Genomic DNA, 18,541 nt, shown 5'->3' on the forward strand with positions numbered 1-18,541 from the left:
AAAAGTATATAAAACGTTGTATGTAGTCTCTCGTCTGAGGGTATGTACGAACAGAACTCACAACATCATAATTACTAAAAAGGAAAACAATTTTTCTGAAGAATAAACGAGTATTACAAGAGAGCTAGCGATGCTCAAATTAGTTTTATATAGAATTTAATATTACTTGTAAAATACCGATTCAAACACTAAGACTCAGATACATAAACCGTAGATCCACTATAATACTGGAGACAGAGAACCAAATCAAAGGTAGTGAGTAAATCAATACGAACACAAACTTTGCTACTAAACCGCCTTATATCAAACTTATTCTAAAAACTAAGTCGAAGAGAATCAAACTTCATATGATGCAACTAATAGCCAATTTGCAACACATTCACATTCTACGACCATAATTAGACAACGAAACCAAACACAAGAAGATTTAAAACTTGAGGGTGGAGACAAAAATATATGGCGACAAATTATTCCTCAACTTAGATATGATGATATCATCTGTTTCCGGATTATATAACGTTGTATATCACGTGACTTTGATGTACTTCACGTGGTACGATGAGATCGGCGTGTATAGTCTCTTCGACCGCTTAACCAACGACCAACACTTGTGCTTACGAGAGTATTCATGAAATCTAATGTATATATTTTTAAAACACCACCGATTTCACGTGTCGATTTGGCAGTCTCTTAGGGAAACAGTACGTCTTAGTACTTGACGTGGTCGGTCACACTTGTTCATGTGTCATTAGCTTCTTAGCTCCATCCATACTTATAGATACTTTGGTTATACATTAGTTTTAACCAATTTTAAAAAAATAATAAATAAAATGGACAAATTTTATCTAATCGACGTGGAAAAGTTTCCCTATAAGATTTCATTGTATATTTGAATTTTAGCGGCCATCAAAATTTAATATAATAGTGTAATATTCTCAACAATCATTTAACTTAGCCGTTAATATTGCTAATCGAATACTGGAGAATTATTGTTAGATACTCTTACTGTACTTATTCACATGCTAGTTCCCTTAAACTCCTAGCTCCAAATTTTTGTAACGTGATCCTACAATACCAAATTAATACTCACCTGCTAGACAAAAGTCACCTTTGTAGTTTGTATAGCAACACGTATTAGAGTACTACGTGTATATACTACATATTGTGCAAACATATGCTTTACATGCAGCAACAAATTAAAAGTGTTTTTATTATTTTATTTTACCCCTATTAAGAAAATACCACAAAAAGTTTGTTTTCCATATTCTTGGCGTTTTGAGACTGTTTTTACTATGACCTTTTCTCTTACAAACACTCGAATGACAATTCCGATTAACATTCGTATACTTCCGGAAGATCCTCCAACAATGTTCACTCCAACTTATTCTAATGATATCACGGACCATTTTGTGAGCCGGCTAGACATATAAAATCTTTCCAGCTATGTTAAATAATAAACCTAACACGCAAATACATCACTCGAATCGGATAAAATTTTAAGGAGCATGAGGCCTTGTTTGTCCAATTAATGGTCTATAATCATATATAGAGAGATTCATTTGTGGAACTTCATAGTGTAAGTTTAGTCACTTTGTGAATGAATCTCTCTAAACTTACACTATGAAGTTCCATACATGATGGTTCTTATTGATGATGGAGGAAGATATACTAAGAACTAGCAATAATAAGAAGAAGAAACATGTCGAGAAAAAAAAATAAAAGTTTTGACTATTGACCAACCAAAGTTGTTTAATTAGAGACACAATCATCATCACATTGTTTATTCATGTTTTCTCTCCTGCAAACACCGTTACACAATTCATTACACAAGTTCAAACTAAGCGAAGAAACTTAGATTTCAATTCATGTTTTTTAACCATACAAAAAGATCCTAAAACTATATAATTAACCAGAAAACATATTAAATTCATTCATGTTTCTTTTGTTTTCTACAAAATGGTCCTCAACATTATTTGGATCAGATCAAATAATAATCATCTCGTCATTGTTATCTATAATATGTAAGAAAATATATTAGTAATATTAACTAGTCCAAGTAAAATAAATCGATTGATAAACGAAAGCATTTTGTACTTTTATCATTAACCTTTTTACCATATATGAATGGATACTCCAAAAATATATACAGTGCCAACTTTCCTTCTTCCATATAGTATATGACCAAATGTCAATTAAAACCTAATATGTACTCTACCACGATCAAGTGGTATGTATATCATTATAATACTTTAAGATTGAATCCTCGTATACCAAGCAATTACACTATAAATTCTTCACTAAGTAAAGCTAAAACAAAGAATTTGTGAATTAAAATGACTAACAAAACAATAAATAAACGCAAGTAGTTGTATTTAATAAGTAAAGGCATTGAGGACAAGAACTCGTTAGAAAAAATGATAAGGAAAGCAGACAACATAGATATGCATTAAACATCGTTTTCGAATTTAAATCACAATTGTAAAGCTAACCTACTTTCACATTGTTACCTATTTATGTAGGGAATTCACTAGATCTGAATCTCTCATTTGAATCTAGCAAATTAAGCAAGCATTTACAAGTTCAAGTTTGATTTATTCACAAAGTGTCTTAATTTCAACTCTCATCGGCTAAAGATTATTTTCCTCACCTATGTTTTACAAGCAACTCAACAAAATTTTTGGTTCCCGATGATTAACCTAAGATCATAATCTAGGTGATCATTCTAGCTTAAGCATTAAGAACAACAGTAGATGAAAAAACTAAGATCAATCCCCAAGTTAACAACCTAATTAACATCGATTAATTAATCATAGCAACCATTCTAAAACCCTAAACCCAATTAAGAATCTACTAAGACATGGAGAAACAAGAACATTATTGAATTGCAAAATAATGCATATAGGATCTATAAATCGTCTCTAAATTAAACAAGGAATCAAAAGTAAAAATTGTCTCCCCAAACTTACATATAGCAGAAAAGTCGTCTCGAATAAAAGTTTTATCTTTAGAAATCGAGGCTCTACTTAAATATCAAGATAAAATCCTAAAAAGCCAGTTTAAAAAAAATGTATCGGGTATGGGAACGATCTGTCCAGGCTTCTCTTGTCGTCCTGGATCAATATAAAGATATTTTTTCTGAAAGAATGGGGACCAAATGCTCGTAAGTAAGGACTGATCGGTCTTGAACTCCTGACTTCATCCCATCACGTCCGGTAGCAATCCAAAATGGTCCAATAATTCTCCTTTCTATCCAAAACATCTTAGGACCTGAAAATATAATAAATAGTACAAAAACACCGAGAAACCAACTTGTTTTAATCGAAAAAACTCAAAATTTGAATGTAAAACACGGTTAAAAACCGATAAAAACATAGATTATTAGTATGCCAATCATCTAAGTCAAAAAAAATCATATACTATTGGAATTTAAACATGTTACAATCTCAAAATGACACATAATAAAAGTCAGAGACATGTGTTGATTGTTTCTCCCGCTATCTCCCGCAAACGCTGCGTTTGCGGGTGATAGCGATTGCTAGCGATTGGTACCAATCACAAGAACTGTTTCCAATCGCTCCCAACCGCTCAAAACCACTGAGTACTCAAACTTACACTTGCATGTCTAAGGTCCCTCTTCCTCGTTCAGGAACACAAGAGCCTGCTTTTGTAGGACTCACAACTGGAGTCAAAAGAAACTGTTTTCATCGGATAAGTAAAACATTACAGTGAGATCTAAAAACGTGAATCCATCAAAACATGTATGATCAATAAAATGGAGAAATGTGTTGACATAATTAATTTTGATAGATTGATTATTAAGGATAATATCATTATAAAATATAGGTGATCTAATATAGTAAACAATAAAATAAATATTACAAATCTTTTATCTGAAATTTCATTTGTAAACTCTTTTCTTCCGGTTTAGACAACTAACATTGGAATTCACTTTTAATTAATGTTTGATTGACAATATATATATATATATTACAAATCTTAAAGTTATATTTTATTTTTGGTTTATTGTATAATTTTCTTCAGATACTTGTAAATTTTTATGCTAGATTTAGTAACTACTTGAATTATTAATCACACACAACCTTATAAGACATAGGCACAAACTTTTTTTGTATGATAAAATACTCTCCCTATAAAGCTATGCTCTTGTTTGCTTCTTTAGAAACCTTTTAAACTTAAATGAATCACTTTCCACCACTTCTTAGCAATGGTGCAGGAGAGAGTATCCTTAAGTATGTTCTACAAATATCTTCGTATGTGTTCAACAACTTGATTATGTCTGAAATGATTAAGTTGTGAAGAGAATCAGAGAAATTAAAGAAGTCTTTGAAAGAGAATTTCAGTTTTCCTGAATACTATGTTTACATCTAATTTCGATTTGTTTTTTTTAATATCATTGTTCTTTACTCTGGTTGCCGTGAGTAGAAATCAAGCTTTGAAGCTGAACATGAGAGGACAAAGGCTGAAATAGAAGCAGAGTTTCAAAGAAAAATTAACGAGATAGAAGTCAAACATAGCACTAAAAAAAACTAAGATAGAAACACAAAAGAATCTTGTTTTAAATAACAAGTTGTTGGCAAATGCGTACATTTGGACTTAAGTGTATTTGCCAACAGCTCGTTATTTATAACAAGATTCTTATTTTTCTATATCTCTATCGTTTTAGTGTTATGTTTGGCTTCTATTTCATTCATTTTTCTTTGAAACTCTACTTTTATTACATCCTTGTTCTTTTATGTTCAGCTTCCAAAACTGATTTGATTTATGCTTAGAAGCAACTGTAAATAAATGAACAATGATAAAAATAAACCAAAACTAGGCAAACAAGGTATTGAGGACAACTGGCCTAGTCTTCCAAACTTTTCTTTAGGTTTTCTAATTCTCTCTTCATATTAATCATTTTAGACAAATTCAATATTTTGAACATATAGGAAGGTACTTGAGAAACAAGTTGAATGATGCACTATCTCATACCGATGCTAGGAAGAAGTGCAAATTGATTCAGTTAAGTAAAAGTTTTTGAAGAAGCTAATAAGATGATTAGAGTTTCATAGAAAGAGTTTTATCGTATAAAAAAATGGTTGTATCAATGTTTTATAAGGTAATGTGTAGTTAATCTACAAATAATTATTAAATCTGACATAAAACTTAACAAGTATCTGAAAATATTAGATAATAAACTACGTGGCTCCTTAATCTCAACTGTAAAAATTAAAACTTAACATGTAAGATTTATCCTTAATCTCAACTGTGGTTTTTTGTTCTTTTTCTCTCAAATGATTTACTCTCTCTCTAGATTTAGGAGGCACAAAATTATAAAGAATAAAACTCTAATCATCTTTTAAATAAATCTTCTTAAATTAGGATTAGAGAATTGGCTTAATGGGCTTTGTATAAATAATATAACAATTTATACTATTTTATGACTAATGTTTACTCATTTTAATATCACAAACTATGACTTGCATATCTGTTATAAGTTCATAACTAATTTGCAACAACATATTGATCACAATGTAGTCATAAAAATGACGATTAATATTATCATAGCATATTCGTCACTAATTGTGACAAATTCTGGTTATGCTTTTTTCCGTCATAATATAATGACGAAAATATTATGAATTTGTAACAGATAAATTTAGTTATAATATCATATTAAAATGTCACAAATTTATGATAAAAATTTGATGTCTCAAAAATACGTTTCAATAAAATTAGTTTTTTACAATGTTACCGGGTGTCTCAGGTTTAAAAGATTAGAGGTTTGTCTGATCAACTTATGCTCCTGCATTTTGAAAAAAAAATATATACGGCCATGAGTTTATATATGAGACACAAATTATGTAAACTCGTACGTGGCCTTTTATACGTGTGACGATATGGATTAGAGACTTAAGGCATATCAATAGACTAACAATCTTTTTTTATACTAGATTAGATTAGGATCCGTGCTAGAGCACGGATTGAAATTTCTTTTATTTATATTATAATTTTATAATAATATACGATTCTGAAGATCATAATAATGCTAGATTAGANTTTTAAAATCAATCATATAAATTATATTTTACTCTAAAATTATAATATAAATAAAAGGGATTTCAACCCATGCTCTAGCTAGCATGGTCCTAATCTAGCATTAAGGTTTAATTTTTAATTTCTGAATACGATCCCGAAGATCACAATTAATCTTGTTAAATTAGCGAGATTTGATTACTTTTTATGATTATCCCTTTAATAACTTTTTTTTATTGATGTGGTTTATCAATAAAATCTGTGGAAAATAAATTGGTAATATTGTGATTCTAGATATTTGGAACCATTTACGTGATCTTCCGAAATAAAGTTTAGAATATCCATGAACTATCAATTTAGAATAACCCGTTTAATATTTTCTGCTACAATTAAGGTTTTATTTGTTACAATTAATATATGGATTAATTTATAATATATGTATAACCTATTTGTAACCATTTATTAAAATTATAAAGTCTACCAAAATAATGTTGTGTACTTCCGTTTTATTATAAAGGGGATTGGACCCGTGTTGTAGCACGGATTAGAATCTTTTTCGGTTTTTATAATTTAATTTTTATTTAAAGTGTTGTATTTTCAAATTTTACTTTAAAAAAAATGATCATGTATGTTTGTTGTTTGTCTTTTATTTTTATTTTTATAATATTTTAAAACAATCATAGTTTCAAAAATATGTTTTCTCGGAAAATGTTTAAAATGTGGATATTTTGTATACTTTTTCTTCTGATTAATAGGCCATATGTGGATTGAAAGATAATAAACAAACGATTTACAATGTCATAGTTGGGCCTATGTTATCGTAGAAGCCTATTATGTATTACTATTGTTTATTATAATATATTATCCGATTAAAAAACCGAAGATATATTTGCTCCACGATTTATGGGATTTATGGATTTATTATTTATTGTCTATATATGAAGAGTTGTTAATTTATGGTTTATGTATATCCTTTATATAACCTATTTTTATGCATTTGTAATCATTTATAAAAAATATAAAGTTTACAAAAACTAAGTTGTGTACTTCCCTTCTATTAAAAGGGAGATTATAAATCATGTATATATAGTGATTAATGAAATACTGTAATTAATCATCCAAATTTATACTAAAGAGATAATTTTCAAAAATAATAATTAAAAGTAAGAATAATGGGGGTGCTGATCAGATTAAGGCAATAAATACGACAAAACAAGATTAAGCCTTCCAATGGAAATTAGCAACGACTTCTATGCTCTCTAAGACCATCTCCAATGGTTTTCCCTATTTTTACCTCTATAATAGAGAAACTCTATAATAGAGGTGACTTTTGCTCTAATGGATACCTCTATTTTTTCCTCTAAAAAAAGAATATTCTGTAAGATTCCTTTTTTATTTTACTATTAATACCTTTTTACTTATAAAAGTTGCAAACTAACCCATTTATTTTAGTATTTATGAAATTTTCATAAAATTATGATATTATTTAAATTTTTAACATTCATAAATATTATTTAAATATCACATTTATTAAAAGAAATATATTGCATCATATAAAAATAATGTTATTGGTGGATCCAGAAGTAATTTACCAGAATATTAAATAATTAGTCTTTGTTGTATTAAAAATAATGTTATGGCATGAATAAAAACTAAAATATTTAAGTTATTTATATTTAATAAGATTTTATATAAATTTTCTTTTGCAAATGATAGTCTCAAATTTTAAAAATGTTTTTCTATACAAAAACCTTTTCTATATGAAAACCTTTTAAAATTTTAAACCAAAATATTAAAATTAGTCAAATTTAACTTTATAATCAGTTATCCTATTAATATACTTCATTAAATTATGAGAATTATTATTAAACTATTTAAATATATATATTTTATTTATTTTGATCATAAATATAAAAATGTTAAAAGTTTAAGGACCATTTTATAAATAAAAAAGTTCAACTCTATTATAGAGGAAAAAATAGAGTTCCTCTATATATAGAGGAAAAAATAGAGATCTCTATTATAGAGGTAGAAATAGAGATGGGTTGGAGTAGATTTTACTCTAAAATAGAGTTAAAAAGCAAATATAGAGGTGGGTTGGAGATGTCCTAAGTGTTTGAACATTTGGAATAAAATAGACAATAAAAGCATAAAAGACATTATAATATTCAATGGAGCAAAACATTTTCAGATATGGAAATGAATCATCTTAACAAAGACACAATGGAATGAAAACTTATGATTAAAACAAAACCCGGAAAGAGAGATCTAAGCAACTCAAAATGAAGATCAATAGACTAATTCACTAAAGTGCAGAGATATACAGTTAGGGAGATAAATAACAAAAGAACATCACACATCGAATGAAGGAGCACTCACAGTGAGGTCATTGTAAGAACATTTCCTTATGAATCATTACATTCTCGTTCACCAGTCACCAGTCAGTAACAACGCCAAATCTCATCTTTATCCCCTCATGCAACATTCGCATACAACCTTTCAGCTTCAGCTTCCTTATTCATAGCAGATAAATAAATGTTCATCACATACTCAACTCTGAAGAAGTCACTCAACATCAACATTTCTAGAGGAAACTCATCATACAAACTTAATCTCAAAATATGACTCTTACAAGTAACAAATTTCAATGAATTAAAACAAATATTAGACCCGGGTTCGCTGGATACTTACTTACCTAGAGATGTTCTGCCTGTAACATCGAAGAAGAGAGAAGAAGGAGACCCTTAAAGAGTCTAAGCTTTTGCTGCTAAGAGGAAGAGGATCACAACATGCAACACGCAGAATCCTTTAGTGGTGAAGAGAGATAGTGAGAGAGTTGGGATGAGAGAAATCTGGTTAGAGAGCTTTGAGAGGTTGAGAGCTATTTATGATGGTGAGAAAGATAAGATGCAGATTAGGGTTTCTTTGGTTTACTAAAATCGGTTTAGATTATATTAATTTAGATTTTTTTTAATTTCTATTGGTTTTGGTTATGGTTAACTCACTAATCCATTCTAATCCTAATTCATTAAACACATTAATCTATTCATGTCCAAAATTTTTTACTCATTAAATCCATGGATTAGACTGGTTTGGATTGATCCATCAACTTCAACCCATTTTGACAGAAACAAATTTTCATTTTTTAATATATTGACTATCTACATTTTTATCATATATTTTTCTTATTTTACCATATATTTCTCATTAATAATAAGAAAGATATTATACATATATATATATATATATTAATGTCAATGTGTCTTTTGGATTTGTTTGCTTCCCTCCCACTAAACACATCGCATCTCCACGACTGATTCTTAAATTTTCAATCATCCTAAATTTTTTTTTGTCAGATTTTATTTTTACCTAATTCTACAGATTTTATCAAATTCTTTTTCTTTATTCATTTTCTAGAGTTCACACAAATCTCGAGATTGATTTTTTTTCTTTTTTTTTTCTTTTACCCTTAAATCCCTCTGTGTGGTTTTTTTGTTTCACGTTCCCACATGTGTCTCTGATCTGTAATTAGATCACAAGAATCTCTCTTTCAACTTCTCTCTCTCTCCTATGACAAAACAATACACAAGAGAATAAGAAGAAGAAGATTAAAAGAGTGAAAAGCTTGAGATGATGAAGTAAGAAGAAGTCATCTTCTTTCTTGCGGAGAAAGTTAGAAGTTGAAGAGACAAAAGGTGAGACCTTTCATACATCTTTCGATTTCTTGATTTAGACCTACAATGCAAATTCTGATTCTTGACTAGGGTCTAACTCTGTTTCTCGATCTTAGCCTGATTCTTTCTAGTTTGACTTGTTCTGAATCGAAAAATTAGGTTGAGATTTTGATCCATTTACTGGTTTTGTACGACTTGAAAAATATTGGAGATTCTGATTTGGGGATCAAATGGAGAACGTTGATGTTTCAAAGTACATACACAGCTCTGTGCACAGAGCCGTTGCTTCTAAAGACTATGTTGGTCTTAAGTCAATACTGTCTTCTCTTCCAAAGCCTAAAGATCCTTGTGAGATTCAAACAGAAGCAGCTTCATTAGCCGAAGAAGCAAAATCAGATGCCATTTCTGCTGTGATTGATAGAAGAGATGTTCCAAGCCGCGACACGCCGCTACATTTAGCTGTGAAGCTATGTGACTCAACATCAGTTGAAATGCTTATGGTGGCTGGAGCTGATTGGACTTTACAGAACGAGGAAGGGTGGAACGCGTTGCAAGAAGCTGTTTGCGGTAGACAAGAAGCGATTGCGATGATTATAGTCAGGCACTATCAGCCACTTGCTTGGGCTAAATGGTGTAGGAGACTACCTCGTTTGATAGCTACGATGAGTAAGATGAAAGATTTTTACTTGGAGATGAGTTTTCACTTTGAAAGCTCTGTTGTGCCTTTTGTCTCTAAGGTTGCACCGTCTGATACTTATAAGGTTTGGAAGGTGGGATCTAATTTGAGAGCTGATATGACTATGGCTGGTTTTGATGGGTTCAAGATTCAACGGTCTGATCAGAGTATATTGTTTCTTGGTGATGGGTCAGAGGATGGTGAAGTTTCTCGTGGATCTCTTTACATGGTGAATCATAAAGACAAAGAAGTGGTGAATGCATTGGATGGTGCTTGTGGAGTTCCATCAGAAGAAGATGTTAAGAAAGAAGTGGCTGCGATGTGTAAGAGCAATATCTTTAGACCAGGGATTGATGTGACACAAGCTGTTCTGTCTCCTCAGACGAATTGGAGGAGGCAGGAGAAGAGTGAGATGGTTGGTCCTTGGAAAGCTAAGGTTTATGAGATGAACAATGTGGTTGTTAGCATTAAGTCTAGAAAGGTTCCTGGTGCATCGGGTGATCAGAAAGAGAACGGCGATGATGATCTCTGCGATGTTTTAACAGATGAAGAGCAAAAGCAACTAGAAGCTGCTCTTAAGTTAGATTTACCAGACTTCCCAAATGTAAGTGGTGAGAATGGTTTCATTGATCATCATCAGCAGCACGACGATCATATTGAAGTTCCTGCCATGGATTTTAGTCAGTCTAACAAGAAAGGAGAGAAGAAAGGTTGGTTAGGAGGATGGAGAAAAAAAGAGAGTAAACAAGAGAAGCAAATTCAATACGCACCACCGAGAAGCTCCCTTTGTGTGAATGAGAAAGTGAGTAATCTCTTGGGAGAGTCTAATCAGATAAAACCAGGAAGACACTCAGTAGATAATGAGCATTATAGGAAACCAAAAGCATCAGTCTCTGGTAAGACACACCAAGAAAGTGAATACAAGAAAGGGTTACGTCCTGTTCTCTGGCTATCTCCAAACTTCCCATTACAAACTGAAGAGCTGCTTCCTTTACTTGACATACTTGCAAACAAAGTTAAAGCTATACGTCGTCTCAGAGAACTTCTTACCACAAAGCTTCCCACTGGAACATTTCCAGTCAAGGTACGTTGACGTTTAAGGTTAAGAGCTAATCTAATGTTTCTTCAGTTCTGAGATTGTTTTGTAAATGTAGGTTGCTATACCAGTGGTACCTACGATAAAAGTGCTAGTTACATTTACAAAGTTTGAAGAAATTGAGCCTGTAGATGAGTTTAAGACGCCTCTCTCGAGCCCGACTGCTTCTGGATATGAGAGTCCAGCTGCTGCAACTGACTTCACAAACTCATCGTCGTCGTGGTTTCGTCGGTCTAGATCAAACAAAGATGGTTCGACGAGTAGTAGTAGTAAGTCGAAAACGTTACAAGACCCATTTGCTATTCCCACAGGTTATACTTGGGTGAGTCTTGAATCAAAGAAAAGGAAACAAGATAAACAACAAAAACCCAAAAAGGGTAAAAAGGCAGAACAAGGCTAACTAATAATCACTTCAACAAGTCTTGAGAACATATAATAACTAACCTACGCAGGTCTTCTTCATGAGATTTGGTCGTGAGTATACATATATCAAAGAAAGGCTTATGCTTTATTGAAGTGGTTCACACAGTCATTTTTTTGTAACATAAACTGAAGACATTTGCAATAATGTATGTTTTAAATTCGGTTGGGATTTATTCCTTCTTCTTCTTCTTAAGTGTGATGTAAAAACATATTATGTGCTGCTGGATCTTTTTTGGCCAAGTAGTGTGTTTTGTTGTGATGACTTGTGAGAAAAACAAGCCCTTTTAGATCGCCGGTTCAATAGTAAACCGGTCCGGTTTCTTAAAAAAATTACAAAGCCAACAAAAATTCGGTTATCTTAACGGGTTATTGAATAACCGGACCGAGTAAACCGGTCTTTTATGGAAACCAGCAATTTGCTTTCGAGAGAGAACTTGTGACTTCCTCCTCGCCTCGTCGCCCACTGGAGAAAGAGCAAAAGCCAAAGTTCACCAGAAAGTCGCACACCACCGCACTTCCTTCCTTAGGTCTTAGATTCCGTTAACGACTGAAACCCAGTTATTGTTGTCTCAACCCTGCACAATACCATGAACAGGTTCTGTAATTTGGTTTTATTAATTTGAATCACTGTAATTTGTGTAATCAAATTTTAATCTTTCATCTTGTTTGGCTAATCAATTGATGTTGGGTTGCTTTTTTTAAGTTTCCTTGTTCCAAGTTTTGAGAAACTACTCTGTTAAAGTCTCAACCTTTTTTGTTTTGTTTTGTCGGTGATCATCATGTTTGGTGGTTGTATGTCAAGTTTTCAGCAATTGTATAGGAATCTGGGTTGCTTGTTAGATTATTTAGCTTCTTTGGATAATAGAGAAGATTATATTATATCATGCTATGTCTAATATTAATTGGCTTTCTAGGACAGGGTGCTGGTTAGGAAACTTAGTTCAAATGTCTGTGGAACAAAGATTCTGCGGAGGACTTGCTCAACTGATGTGACACATAAAGTTTCTACTTCTGGTTCCAATGTAAGTTCCCCCTCTTTATGTCCTTGTGACATTTCATACTAGTCTTGGAAGAATTAGGTTCGCTACTTTGGATTTTTCATATTCTTAGTGCAGCTGTTGTGAGAGGATATTGGCATTCAAAGCCTTAGCTGGTTACTGTGGTAGTTTATCATGTTTGGGACATGAATATAATAGTTGTGATATCCTTTATTAGATATTAAAGCATCTCCAAAATGGGACGATGAAGTATAATTTTATACAAGTTGTAGATTAATTTACTTCATGATTTAGGAGAGTTTTGCAAAAAGAAATCCTACTGACGATGGTCCACAACATGACATTGCTATTGTTGGTGGTGGAATGGTTGGAATCGCTTTAGCTGCTTCTTTAGGTAAGCAATGGTTGCTAGTCCTGAATTTTTTTTTCTCTCGATTAGCCTGTAATTTATGTTCTGCCACCAACTAAATAGATAGTTGTTCATTTGATGGCATGGTTGTTGTTGTTCTTTCAGCAAGCAAGCCATTGACGAAACACTTGAATGTCGCGATTATTGACAACAATCCTCTTTTGGGGAGAAAAAATATCATAGAGAAAGGGAATCCACCTGATCCCAGAGTCAGTACAGTTACACCTGCAACAATATCCTTCCTCAAAGGTACGTAATGGACTTTCTCGTTCCTTCCCACAGTTTCTGCTCATTATTCTTTCGAAGTGGTGTGAACTTTCTAGAATTGGCCAACAGAAGAGCTACTATATGTTAGCATAAGGGTAACTAAAAAGGCTGAATATACCCCTAGGAACCCATATTTGAGCTCAGTCTTTGTCACTTCCCACAGTCTATAGATATCCTTTTTAGTTATTACTTTGGGACTATGCAGCTACTGGCGCCTGGAAATACATTGAGGAACAGCGACATGCTTATTTTGATAAGATGCAGGTAATGATTGTTAACATTATACATTCCTTCCGAAGCTTTTCTATGATGATGGTGTCTGATATCTTTTTATTTGTTCAAAGAGAAACTCTTAAGGAATTGGTTTTCTCTGTCAAATCTTTGGGTAACAATTTTGGTGGAAGTTGTTTGAAGTATAAAGTATAAAGTATCCCTTTCTTTGTTTGAAGTTACACTATAAAAGCAAAACTACAATCAGATTTATTTAGGTGTGATGTACTCTATGAAGCATCTGCGTATACTGACACTGATATGCTAGAAGGATAAACAAAGTTATTTGTCATGATTCGTACTTTAGGTATGGGACTATACAGGCTTTGGATATACAAGATACAATGCTAATGATGTACATCAAGATGTTTTGGGGTAAGCATATTGCTATCTACATCTGCATCCTTGATGATGTTAATAGTTGTGTACCCATTCTCATTCTTGGCATGATCCAGGTGTGTGGTGGAGAATAAAGTTCTTCAGAGTTCTCAGCTATCTTGTGTACAGGTATTTTGCTTTTTTTATTCTGTTCTAGTCTAGTTTTATTCATCATCTTGATGCAGTCTATCATGTTTTTTGTTGTAAGGATATGTTGTTTGAGCCAAATGCTTGTAACTGGCATCTCGATCCTTTTGCATTTCCACTACAGTGCTTTTACTCGTTCAAAACCTCGAACTACCTTTTAATTTGATTTTCCAACATATGAAGCATAGCTAAACAATCAACCTTCCAGAAAGACTGTTTATGAGGGCCTTATATTCGCAGGAATCAGATCTCCAGAAGACTATTTATCCCGCAAGGTTGAACGCGATGGATATGCTACCTAGCTCTTCGCTGACAGGTCTTGGTGAAGTGCCATCTACGACTGACTTGTTTATGCGAGGACGCCTTGCTAAGCTGGAACTAAGCGATGGAAATAGTGTCTATGCAAAACTGGTGGTAGGTGTTCCTGGCTCGCCAGATTTAAGTGGAACTGTTTCTAAATCTCATCAAGTTTAGGATATCTAACCATTTTTGTGCAGGTAGGCGCTGATGGGTCTAAGTCGCAAGTGAGGGAGTTGGCAGGGATCAAAACAACTGGATGGAACTACTCACAAAATGCTATCATTTGTACTGTTGAGCACACTTTCGAAAACTACACAGCGTGGCAACGGTTTTTACCCAATGGCCCCATCGCACTTCTTCCCATTGGTGATAAGTTTAGCAACATAGTATGGACTATGGACCCAAAAGAGGCATCAGATCGCAAATCTATGAACGAGGATGACTTCATCAAAGCTGTAAACGACGCTCTGGATTCTGGATATGGTCCACATCCAGAGACTACAAGTTCACGGGATAGTCTCTCTTGGCTTACAGGAAATGTGACCATATCCACCAAGGAAAGGTTTGAAACTCCTCCCAGAGTTGTGAAGCTTTCTTCAGAAAGAATGATGTTTCCTTTGTCGTTAAGGCACGCAAAAGATTATGTGTCAAAGCGTGTGGCTCTTGTCGGTGACTCAGCTCACACTGTTCACCCGTTGGCTGGTCAAGGAGTGAATCTGGGATTTGCAGATGCATGCGCTCTCTCCAAAGCCATTGCAGAGGGCATTGCTCTTGGTACCGATATAGGCGAGGTATACGCTCGAATTCTAAGTTCTAAACCCCATCTTTATTTTTTTCTTTCCTCTGTATTGATTGCCTGATCTTTTTAATTGTAGGCGAATCTGCTCAAGCGATATGAAGCAGAGAGAAAACCTGCAAATATGGCAATGATGGCAGTTTTAGATGGAATCCAGAAGATGTACTCAGTGGATTTCGGACCACTGAATGCTTTAAGAGCGGCTGCGTTCCACGGGGCTCACTACATTTCGCCACTTAAAAAGCGTATCATATCTTATGCTTCAGGAGAGCAAGCTCTGCCACTGTTTTCTTGAAGAAAGAGTGGAACTGATTAGCAAATATTTTGAACCATCTCTTCTTTTGCCTATGTTTCCAATAAGCCTGTTATGTGATTCGACCTTTGTATTTAGAATATTATGTTATAGTCAATAATACATCTTCTGATATCAAAACATGTTTTATTATCTCGTTTTATTGAAGTGCACAAGATTATATAATTTTGATAAGTTGGTTACAAATAGGTTATAGATTAATTAATAGATTAATTGGTTATAAGTTTGTTTCTGAAAATCTTAAAGAAAATATTCTAAATAATCATTTGATATCATCTAACTTACCATATTAATTTTCTTTATTAAATTATTCATCAAATAATCTTTTGATATCTAACTTAACATATTAATTTGTTAATTATCATTATACTTAACATATATCTAAATTATATATTTGAGTCTATTTTATGAAACAAATAAATTATCATATTATTTATTATAATTAAAAAATAGTTTTCTTTTTGGATATACCATAAGTTGAATTTTTTTAAAAAAATATAAATTGTCAATCTATAAAATATTCAAAATTTAGTATTATTATTCTTTATAAATAATATCTATTTAGTTAAATTTTTACTGAGTAACGGTCAAAATTTGAATATTTAAATTCAATTTCCTATTTTTTATTGAATTTTATAATTTTATATAATATAATAAACTTTAAATAATTTATTTTGAAATATTTTTAAAATATTGAAACTTGATATAAAAGTTAGAAACTATAAATACTCTAAATTGATTTGTTATAGCAAGGTAAATAATATATCACTATAATATAAAAGAATTTCATGAAACCAAGTATATTAAAACAAAAAGTATAACAATATATTAAATTATTCATAATATAATAACTCGCTTTTTAAAAACTAAATTTAAAAAATTATGTCTTATAATGACATTCAAGTCATGATGTAGAATATATATTATTGAAATAACTTCACATACATAAACTAATATAACAGTAAAATTTTATTTTAAAATATAAAATATACAAAATTTTGTATAAAATAAAATTTAATCATTGTTATAGCATGGGTACTTATATAGAATCTTTAACAATATAAAACTTACAAAATATGTGTTTTTTTCAGCCATCATATTTAGCATATGATTTATTGCATAATGTTTTATCCAAAAAAACTTTAAAAAGTAATCACATAAATTATATTTTATATAAAAATTACAATATAAATAAAATGAATTTTAACTCGTGCTCTAGCACGGGTCTTAATCTAGTTTTATATATTTAGATGTCCAACACGGCCATATTTGGCAAGGCTAAGTCATTGTCTCATCGCAACTGTGTTATTATTACAGCAGGTATATGTGTTAAAAGACGAACAAGCAATCTTTCATCAGCTATATATTTCTTTTACACTTCGAAATGCAACTTATATGCACAATTGTACACAGCTCCGTGCTAAGGCTAATTGGGGCTTAGGACATGTAAAAAATGTGGCTTTTATTATTAAAAAAATATCAAAAAAATTTTAAAAAAATTGTTTTAAAGAGAACAAGGATAAACGGAAAAAAATTCTAAATCACAATTTTGCTATTTTTTTTTCTTAAAAAAACATTTACTAAACTCACATTATGAAAGTCACAGTGAATAAATTTGCAATTGTGAACTTATTTTGAACGATTGTGAACGATTCTTAAACTTGAAAACTAATCTTGCTTTTAATAAGTTTTTTTCTACAGGCGATTGGTTTTTTTGAAAAAAGAAAACTCAAAATCAGTTTTTTTTTTTTTCCAATTATCCCTTTTTTTAATTAATATGCCAATTATTCCAAAACAGATTTAGTTTATTCTTAATTATATTCCATAAATATTATTAGTATAATATTATATTTAGAGTATAAAATGTGTAGAAATTTCCTTATAGATATAAGGTATTGTTTTTATTAATAATGTCATGGACTTTATAAACAAAAGACTTTATATTACATACAGATTTATACTATCAACTTAAATACAGCCTAGATAGAAGAAAAAGAAAACAAGAAGAAGAAAAATGTGGCCTCCTCTTATGGCACTGCAACCAACTATTCACAAAAACGTGTCCCGGACTATTCTTGCCATCACTCGTGACCCAAGCCGACTCATTATCTCAGGCAGTACTGTGGCAGAGATCCCAGGCAACACAGGAAGCAGTTCCCGAACAACTTGAGATACATCTACAACCTGTTTTATGATATTAACCACACATAAGTAAAAAACTCAAGTATTATAACGTTGAATTTATGAGAAATTACTGAATCTTACTTGATCAGGATTATTTGACATGGAGCTTCTTGCTGTAAGGAACTCGATTACTTTCTGAACATTGTTTAAGATGACCTTGTCCTCTTCGGTCACGGATGGAAGGAGTGCTGCAGGCTTGAACGGTCCCAATGTTGCAGGTAACATACCGAAGATTGGGGTTGTGTTTCTGAATCCGAAGACCGCCATTGCTTGCACCAGCTGTTCTCTTGTGATTGCATCAATGCCTTTTACTATCTGTTTTGAGTAATCACAAAAATGGTCAGAACTCACCATGCCATGAATAAGCATGTTCTAAAATCATCACGTGGTGACTATGAGCTTGTTAGTGTCCAAATTATACTTTGTACAGTAGTTCAGAGTAAGTATGTAACAAGACGGGAAAAAGTGGTTTAGATTTTGATTATTACCTCATCCAACAGAAACTCGCGGAAGAAGTTCCCTTTCTCGGAAAGCAGAAAGGACAAAGCGACTCTCGTTTGAGCTGGCTGGTCCG

The 18,541-nt window shown here is 32.1% G+C and overlaps 3 protein-coding genes and 1 long non-coding RNA gene across 9 annotated transcripts in view; 2 read left to right on the forward strand and 2 right to left on the reverse strand.

Moving 5' to 3' along the window:
* On the reverse strand, window positions 2,941–8,877 carry LOC104746919. Its single transcript, XR_002035601.1, has 3 exons — window positions 8,732–8,877; window positions 8,416–8,549; window positions 2,941–3,267 (listed from the first exon to the last, which is right to left on the reverse strand). It is a non-coding gene; the product is annotated as an uncharacterized LOC104746919 (long non-coding RNA).
* LOC104746920 (ankyrin repeat domain-containing protein 13C-B-like) lies at window positions 9,546–12,078 on the forward strand. 3 transcript variants are annotated; one of them, XM_010468468.2, is made up of 3 exons: window positions 9,546–9,731; window positions 9,870–11,470; window positions 11,541–12,078. In XM_010468468.2, the coding sequence occupies exons 2-3, from the start codon at window positions 9,941–9,943 to the stop codon at window positions 11,880–11,882; spliced, it is 1,872 nt and encodes a 623-aa protein (XP_010466770.1). In that variant the 5' UTR covers window positions 9,546–9,731; window positions 9,870–9,940; the 3' UTR covers window positions 11,883–12,078. The 3 variants fall into 3 exon arrangements, with proteins under 3 accessions (XP_010466770.1, XP_010466771.1, XP_019092884.1); XM_010468469.2 differs by having other exon boundaries at window positions 9,558–9,731; window positions 9,922–11,470; XM_019237339.1 differs by having other exon boundaries at window positions 9,558–11,470.
* On the forward strand, window positions 12,327–15,915 carry LOC104746921 (ubiquinone biosynthesis monooxygenase COQ6, mitochondrial). The gene is made up of 10 exons (XM_010468470.2): window positions 12,327–12,500; window positions 12,825–12,927; window positions 13,198–13,297; window positions 13,418–13,561; window positions 13,785–13,843; window positions 14,157–14,224; window positions 14,305–14,356; window positions 14,615–14,788; window positions 14,872–15,465; window positions 15,550–15,915. The coding sequence occupies exons 1-10, from the start codon at window positions 12,493–12,495 to the stop codon at window positions 15,763–15,765; spliced, it is 1,518 nt and encodes a 505-aa protein (XP_010466772.1). The 5' UTR covers window positions 12,327–12,492; the 3' UTR covers window positions 15,766–15,915.
* LOC104746922 (uncharacterized protein sll0005-like) overlaps window positions 17,652–18,541 on the reverse strand; it is a 4,786-nt gene continuing 3,896 nt past the window's right edge. The window contains exons 12-14 of one of the 4 annotated variants that reach the window (XM_010468471.2): window positions 18,456–18,519; window positions 18,049–18,282; window positions 17,652–17,967 (exon numbers count right to left, since the gene is read on the reverse strand). In XM_010468471.2, the coding sequence (XP_010466773.1) occupies window positions 17,833–17,967; window positions 18,049–18,282; window positions 18,456–18,519 (433 nt within the window). In that variant the 3' untranslated portion in view covers window positions 17,652–17,832. Of the gene's footprint in view, window positions 17,968–18,048; window positions 18,283–18,455 lie in introns of all 4 variants that reach the window. The other 3 variants (XM_019237342.1, XM_019237343.1, XM_019237344.1) reach the window with 3 other exon arrangements.

The sequence above is a fragment of the Camelina sativa genome, chromosome 15, assembly GCF_000633955.1.
Source record: "Camelina sativa cultivar DH55 chromosome 15, Cs, whole genome shotgun sequence".
NCBI lineage: Eukaryota > Viridiplantae > Streptophyta > Magnoliopsida > Brassicales > Brassicaceae > Camelina > Camelina sativa.